The following is an 8,503-nucleotide window of genomic DNA, read 5'->3' on the forward strand; positions in this document are numbered from 1 at the left end:
TATATATATATATATAAATTATTAACTGTAGTAACTATACTACCATGTATATCACAATAACGCGCAACAAAACGTCTCTGACACTACTCGATCTGCAGGATACACAGATGCATACATATGTTACATATATGTATATATGTCTATTATATAGATATATGTATGTGTATATATATGTGTATATACGGACATATATGTATATACATATATATATATACTATATATATCTCGTAGCACGTCGTTTCAGAAACGGACAAGCGCCACGGTTATCTTGAACGAACAAGAAAAAAAAATCTTATTGGATAACTTTCGTATCGTGCTCCCTTCTTTCTGTCTCCTTTTGACGACTAATTCTTTCTAATGCATCTAAGTTTTCGATAAAAAAAAAAAGAAATAAAGAAAGTACAGGCAAGCTCGTTCTTTTGACACTACTATAAGCACGTGTTGCGACTAAAAGAGGTCCTCTCTCTCTCTTTCTCTGTCTCTCTATTCTCTCTCTCTCTCTCTCTCTCTCTCTCTCTCTCTCTCTCTTTCTTTCCTTCAGTGTTCTAATTCATAAATTCCATTCATTCGGAGGAGAAAGTGTCTCCAGCGTGGCGAGAAGCTAACGCTTCTCGGTAGCACACAAGACGGTATTCACAAGAAGTTGACGCTCATTTTTGTTTGGCACGCCGCGCACCCCAGGCACATGTATGACAAACTATTTGAATGTGTTACGATCTATAAATATATATATGTATACAGAGTGTCCTCGAGTTATCGCCATTCCTTCTACATATGAATTTTTTGATCAATTCGGAGAATAGAAATTTGATAAATAGAAATAATCACAAGTAGATAAATTGTTTTAATTGTGATATTCATGTAATTGTTTTAACATAAGCGAATAATTTATGATAAAGTAAATCTCAGAAAATAAGTAGCGAAAGATGATTCGTTAATTGATTTGAAATAAACTGTGCTGTAATCTGATTATGAGGCTAGCTTACAAAGATATTTAAAACTAATTGTACTAAGCTTACTAAATGAAACATGACATAAAATTAATTTTAAGAAAAGATCGATTCCAAATTGATCAAGAAATCTATAAACAAAACGAGCGGCAATAGGTTCGAGGGAGACATCTTGCATATATATATAAATAAATAGATAAATATATATACGTAGATATAATATAGCAACAGATATATACGGGCCCATGACAACCCCCACAGCCTCGTTTTCTCAACCCTTCTCGTCCCTCCTCCCTTTTATCGTAATCGCAGCCGTATATGCCGCGCCGCAAAATTTATTCGCCGTAGCAAAAGGCATTGCACTCAACCAAAACGACAAATTGAAATACAGATATTACAAAGTAACAAATGGTATAATGAATATGTCAACAATCTGCCAATATATGTATATATATATATATAAATATACGTATAAATATATATAAATATATATATATATTGTGCAAAAAATATATATGTAAATATATATAGATATTTATACCACAGTGTACAAACGATATGCGATGTATACATAACGTATGTGTATATATATATGTATATATATTTATGTATATATATATATAAATGTAGTAAAAAAACAATCATGGCCAAAAACGAAGGTCAACTTCTTGACAGTGAGCTAGCAAGACAGGCTGGCAGGACGGGAGAGGATTCATTTGGTTTTTCGTAGTCTCTTTTGTTTGTCAATTTTTTCGTCTTTCTCTCTTTCTCTCTCTCTCTCTCTCTCTCTCTCTTTCTCTTTCGCTCTCTTTCTCTCTCTCTCTCTCTCTATCTTTCATAACAGACTTTGAGCGCACTTTTTCGGTTCCCTCAAAGTACGTGGAGATGGAATTCACAGACGGAAGAGGGGCCGAGCTTTTACGATCGAGTGGTAACTCTTGGCGCGAGCTGCACGCGTAGCAAGCAAAAGAATGCTGAAGGGGTAGAAAAGGGTCGTGAGATAGTGGAAGATACAGAGTCGTGAAACTGAAAATGAAAGTTTCGTATTCTCTAACTGAATTTTGCATATAATCTAGCCTGTTGTTTAAATACGTTTTATGAATATTTCGAGTATCATTCTAGAAAATTGTTCTGGAATATTTATAAGGAGGTAAATCAAGTATAATTCGTTTTGGTCTAATAAAGTTCACGTCTCTCTGTAACCACATTTAGAAACCGGGACAACGACTAAAGTAGATAAAGACGAGAAACTGGACTTTGAAGTAGAGACGAGAGACAGAGAGAAAGACAGAGAATGCGTGTATACATCTGTGTATCGGAAAGTAGAGAGAAGGGGTGTAATGGACGGTGGATTAGTTCGGTAAAGAAGACAATATATTCGCCACAGTAGATGAACATGCACGATCTCGTTTTTTCCCTATTTATTACATCTCGATGAGGTTTTTAAATAAATATGACGCACGAATGAAAATTTGATATAAAGACGGATGTACACTGAGAAAAAAATTTACTAAATATTAATACATATTTTTTTCAATAATACCAACTTGACAGTTACAATAAATATTTACTCAATAAAAATAAATAATTAAATAGTTAAATCAAATTAACAGTTCTTGTACCAAATAAATGTATATTACATTTAGTAAATATTCGATTAGTATTCAAACAAATATACATTAAAATTTAGTATATTTTTTTTAGTGTATGTATCTCACAAGTAAGAATTTCATAGAAGAAAATCTTTTTAAACAACATTTTAGTAATTAAAAAATGTACATAAAGAATTATACTTGCATCGTGTTTCATGAATATTCCATGACTATAACTTAATGTCTTCAATTTTTTTTTAAAGAATTATTCAACGAATCATTTGTCACAAGTTTAATTTACACTCCCTCTCTTTGTGAAATCTTCAAATCTTATATCAAAATCTTTACCGCGATAATTTCGTGTGATTTCACTATCCTTCTCTCTTTTCTTCGTTTATGAAAAACAATATTGACATTATGTCGCGCGAATCCAACTACAGCTAAAAGTTAGAAAAATTTGCCGAAAGAAAGTTACATAGAGGATACATTTAAAATGACGTTTTGACGTGAACGAGAACAATCGGTAAGAGCATCAACTGGTCAAGTGTTTTAAAAAGTATTTCACATGAAAATGTTGAAAGAACTCGATCGTAAGGAGTGGGTTACTGTAAGGTTACTCTCGGCAGGTAAAAATCGTTACAAGTAAAGCGCAAGAACGAACGAGAATCCTGCTTTCTATGTGATATCATTAGTCATGATCCTCGAAATACCGTACGATTACGGCAATTTCTTTGATAACGCGACAATTCTATCAAATTAGCAGGGAGAGCAGCAAACAGCAAAGCACTTGGGCACATGCAAGAGACCCACATGCAAAGTGAATTCGACGCACATACACATACACGCGTGCATGCGCGCGCGTGTACGTGCATATGCAATTTGCACCGTCGGACTTTCGGGTAAAGCAAAGTACGTTTATATGCATCTCGACGATACTTGAAAGTCGCGTCTGTCGTCATATATACCGGGTAGCACGTCACGAATGATCCGCCGTGATTCAGTCATAATAATGATGTAGCTTAATGCATTGCAACGCGTAATTGCAGTTGCAACTTGAAGGAACTTGGCGCAGTGGATCGTCGTCTCATCCGCAACGCGCAGCTCCTGCCGACGATTGCGAATGAGCGAGACGTTTATCAATATATAATATATGTATATATATATATGTATATAGAAATGCAGAGCAAAGAGAGGATACGAGAATAAAAAGTAGTTAATAATAAATTGGAAATATATATATGTATATATATAGCTCGCCGGAAAAAGGGGCACTTACCGGATCTGGCGGGAGTCGGTAGTCTGCGGATATCTCGCTGCTCGCGCTGCGCTCCTCGGTCGACCTTTCCCAGTCCATTTCTTTTTTCAAGGACTGCAACGGAAAGTGCATCCGGTTTATATCCAAGTAATAAACTATGTAATATATACGATCGACAAATGATTTTGAGTTGAGATCGGTGGTTTTCTTTTTACAAAATAATTGCGACATTGCTCATCAATTCGAGAACATTAACCGTGAACAGAGATATCTCGTTATTGCGGAGTAAACAAATGAATGATTCAAGTATAAAAAAGCTTAACATTATTTGTATGTAGAAAAATTTAAGCTTCGTGAATGTAGAAGAAAACCATTATAACGATAAAGTTTTATCGAATTCATGTCTATATTACAATATGATATATCAATATTTTTTTAAAACACATTTCATAATCCCCAACGTAAATATTCAATAGATTTTTCAGTCGATTTAAATTTTAAGTTCAATTATATCGACACAATAGTTGATTGGCATTTTATCGATACTCGAAATTAAACAAACTCTTCTAATACATCTGAGTAAGTAGGATTTAACAATAGATATGCAGACATATTAAAGTTTTTACACAAATATGTGTATTACTTAAATTAATATATAACCATTGAATATAATCAAACGATTTGATTATTTTAAACTTTTCAAGTTCCAATCTCTCTTCTTGCTATATCAAGAGTAAATATTACGCCAGCCGAGATTGCTTCCGAGTTAAAGTTGAATCCTACTTGCCCGGATTAGGATGGAATTTCCTTTCAAAGATTAATCTTATTGCTACTTACTAGCGGAACTTGTTGAACCGGGGGTAAGCCCGAGGGGCCGGCGAGGGGCTCGGTACTGTGCGGGGACGGAAGCCGGCTCTGTGGCAGATTCAACGGTAGCACGCCACCGGGCGCGCCACCGGTGTTGTTGCTGAGGCTCATGTCGGATGGTCCGCTGTGCACCGAGATCGGGCTGAGAGAGCCGGCCCTCGTTTCTTCGAGGCTAGCCGCGTCTTCGGAGTCCCTCCTGGGTCGGTCGAGGGCCAGCGGTCCCGGGCACGGGCTACCAGGCCCCGCGGGCGACGGCGGACAATCCGTCATGTCCACCGCCTCCGCTAGGGTTTCGCTAGGGGTGCTCTGCACGATGCTGCTGGATTGCTGCTGTTGCTGTTGCTGCTGTTGCTGCTGCTCGCATTCCTTGGCACCGGCCGACACTCCAGTGGTTACGTTCGACTCTCGTTCCCTCTCCTTGCTACTCGTCTCTTTTATACTCTCTCGATCTCGTTCTCGATCTCGTTCTCGTTCTCGTTCTCGTTCTCGTTCTCGATGATGCTCTCGCGACGTGTCGGAGGTGCTCGTATGTTGTTGTTGTTGTTGTTGCTGCTGCTGTTGCTGCTGCTGCTGTTGTTGTTGTTGCTGTTGTTGCTGTTCTTCCCTGGATGCTACCGCTGCGTTGATGTTCGTCATGTCCGCTAGACCCTTAACCTTGAGGCTCTCCGCTGTCTTGAGGAGGGCCGATAGCTGGCAGTACTCGACGTTTACCTCGCCTTTGTACATGAAGTCGACGAGGGTACGTAGCTCGGCGAAACGTACGTCCTTTAGGATAACGATGGGGTGACGGTTCGGGTGGTCGAGGAACAGGGCCTGGAAGTAACTGGAGCACGCGGAGAGGACTACCTTGTGTGCGCGTATCGACGGTCCCTCCGTGCACGCCAGTGTCACGTCCACCAGCGACTCCGACTCCAGCAGTTGACTGAACACACCCAGCAAGTTGCTCTGATGATTGTTCCACCTCAGGCAGTAATGCTCACTTCCCATGTCTGAACTGCACCCCGCAACCCTGCTATATAAGAAAGACTTGTACTCTCTGATGCTCACGAGCAGTAGGATTTCTTAACAATGTATCGCGTTACGTGGCCCAGGTATCCCGACTCTTCTAATTGCTTTACGTGATGGAACGAGGTACTCCGCGCAGGATAGTAAAATAATTGTCTCCATCTTTACTTCCAACGAAATTAATGTTATAATTTTTCAAAGTTTTTAAATTTTGTTAATGTCTTGATAATTATCAAAAGTTAATTACTACATTTGTTATTCTTTTTAAACATAGACTTTTTTATCAAAGCCTATTAAAAAATTATGCCAAATAAAAAATTGTAATGAAAAAAATTAGTTTTGTTATTTATCTAAAATTCTGTAAGGCTCTCAAATTAAACGTGATCTATTGTGATCACAATAAAAATATTCATGTCTCAACATCTTTTTTTCCGGAAGGTAGATCACTTCGATTTTCCGTAAGGAATAATCGTCATGCATTTTACATTTTACATTTAACGACTCGATGAAAGGTGCGTGCGAACGACGTGAATAATGCGATTCTTTAACGGGTAATCGCGGTGTATAATTTAAAGAACGTGTTTTGCAACATATTGACGCACGTGTGTCGCACCAACACACTTTAGCGAATACATAAGCACGCTCGTTATCGATGCATCGAAATACATCCGGAGATGTACGACCGATATCAGCTGACCGATAAGGGCTTATCTTTTATTATTCCTTCTCCCGCGTCCGACTTTATTTATTGCTGCCAGGTATAAATGCGTGAAACAGCGCGCACGCACGTGTCGCGAATATGTGCGCAGCTCGGGGAGCGACACGCATACACATAATTATGTCGAAGCGTTATTCACGTAAACGTACATTTGCGTGATATATCCGCGGATATATGCGCGATGGCGTGTACGTACGTACGCCGCACGATACTCGCGTGATTCGTTTGGCTCTCGCGATATTACGGCGATGCATGACAGAATCTCCGTCGTATATACGGTGCTCCGAAACTCTGATTATTTCAAGAAAATTCTAATCGTGAGCCTGAACTTCTTCATTGAAATCTTATCGTGGCAGAGTCGGTTTATGTGTTTCGAACAATTAAGGAAATACAAAGCTTGATATAAATTAATCGTTCGAATGTAATGAAATTTCAGGCAATGAAACTTTTTAGTAACCGTTTAAATCTGAAAGTCGATCATTCCTTTATAAAATTATTATTTGAGATTGAATTAAAAGGGAAAAATTATACTGATTTATTTATTATGTAAAGATGAGAAGACTGAATATTCTGAATGGTGGAAAATCGACAACTGGGAGATCAAGCGGATATCTCGATTCTTTATACTTTGACGCCGCTTTATATCGTTCGGCCAATTACGTTGCAGTCTGCGCGCGAGGTTACTGTATCGCGAATTGAAGGGAAGCGATGTCGAAGCGCGAATAATCAGTTTTCGAGCGTTTTAAAACAGAGGCTCGCGCACAGCGCGCATTCAGGCTTCAGATAAATTGCACCTGTCAATGCACCGGGACGGTTATAGGAATTACCTGTACTCTCGCCGGCTAAATATAGCGTCGGCACGGTCGTTACGCATTGATTTCATCGTTTTACGGCTATAATGTCGGTTGTTACCGGAACCTTCGAAACTTTTTTTTCGCCGGAAGCGCTAGAGGTCCGTTAAGCGATAAACTCTATTTGCCAACTTGCATCAAGTCATTTTCATTAAAGATGTAACGACGGTCTTGTCAGGAAATATCGATTGATATGTTTACGAGCTTAACGCTTTCTATTCATATTTCATACCAGCCCCGTGAGATGAATTTATTTGCGACGAGTTTGAAATAACATTCTCGATGTTTATAAATTTCAAAATCCATAATTACTATTTATAATATAAATCTGTAATAATAATTTAATGTAAATATACAGGAATATAGAATGAATATATAACACACGTAATAACAATTTATGTAATTTATAGTAATGCAAATAATAATAATAACGTTAAGCGTATGGGAATAATATTCGCAATTTCTGTTTGGAATGAAGTATTATTATCAAGATTATGTGTATATTACGAAAACAAGGGAACAATGTTAAATCATTTTTTTTTGCCGAGCCTAAGCCTGCAGTTAACACACTTTCCTGTAATAATCACGCGTCACGCGGTTACATATAGCTGTTCTCGAGCGTGTAAATGCCGAGCATAAAACACACGTTGCGCATCGATCACAGGATATATTGCCGCATTAAATATATATATATGTATAAAGAGAAAAAAAACAAACTTTGTATCACTCGCGCGCGCAGGCAGTTTATCCATTTGCGAATACAGAAATCGGCTGAATTAATTCAGTGAAGATGTGAACGCGCACGCCACGAAACGTTGTTGCAGCTTCCCGCTCTTTTTCCGCGCAATAAACACTGCAGTCTGGCGGGTTCTCTCTCGCCGCGCTTTACAAACTTTACTCACAAGTACCGGTTACAGCGAAATCGCTTAATAGCGAAAGTTAAGAACCCAAAGTGGATGTACATATCTATGAACGCGCTCGCGGAGTGCAACCGTGGCGCATAATCCGAAGTACGTCGTCAGGTGTTTATTTTCATTTAACCCTTTTATGGATCGGAAATTCCATTTGGGGTCACCGTCTTTTATTTTATAATAAACTGCTCGCTCCCGATTTTTATGAAACTTGGTCTATAGAATAATTTGATAACGCTTTATTCAAATTAGAATGATAAATTCGATATGGCGGACAGAATTTCAAAGAAATAATTTGATTATCATAAAACTTGGTTTTAGGGAGTTTTTAACTGTGAAGTATATATATATATA

At 38.2% G+C, this 8,503-nt stretch overlaps 1 protein-coding gene across 1 annotated transcript in view; it reads right to left on the bottom strand.

Annotated features, from left to right (window-relative positions):
* The window catches only part of mamo (zinc finger protein 628-like), a 37,939-nt gene that overhangs the window by 25,581 nt on the left and 3,855 nt on the right, over positions 1-8,503 (bottom strand). The window contains exons 2-3 of the mRNA XM_018505955.1: positions 4,635-5,677; positions 3,819-3,911 (exon numbers count right to left, since the gene is read on the bottom strand). Of these exons, the coding sequence (XP_018361457.1) occupies positions 3,819-3,911; positions 4,635-5,677 (1,136 nt within the window). The remainder of the gene's footprint in view (positions 1-3,818; positions 3,912-4,634; positions 5,678-8,503) is intronic.

The sequence above is a fragment of the Trachymyrmex cornetzi genome, unplaced genomic scaffold, assembly GCF_001594075.2.
Source record: "Trachymyrmex cornetzi isolate Tcor2-1 unplaced genomic scaffold, Tcor1.1 scaffold223, whole genome shotgun sequence".
NCBI classification, from domain to species: domain Eukaryota; kingdom Metazoa; phylum Arthropoda; class Insecta; order Hymenoptera; family Formicidae; genus Trachymyrmex; species Trachymyrmex cornetzi.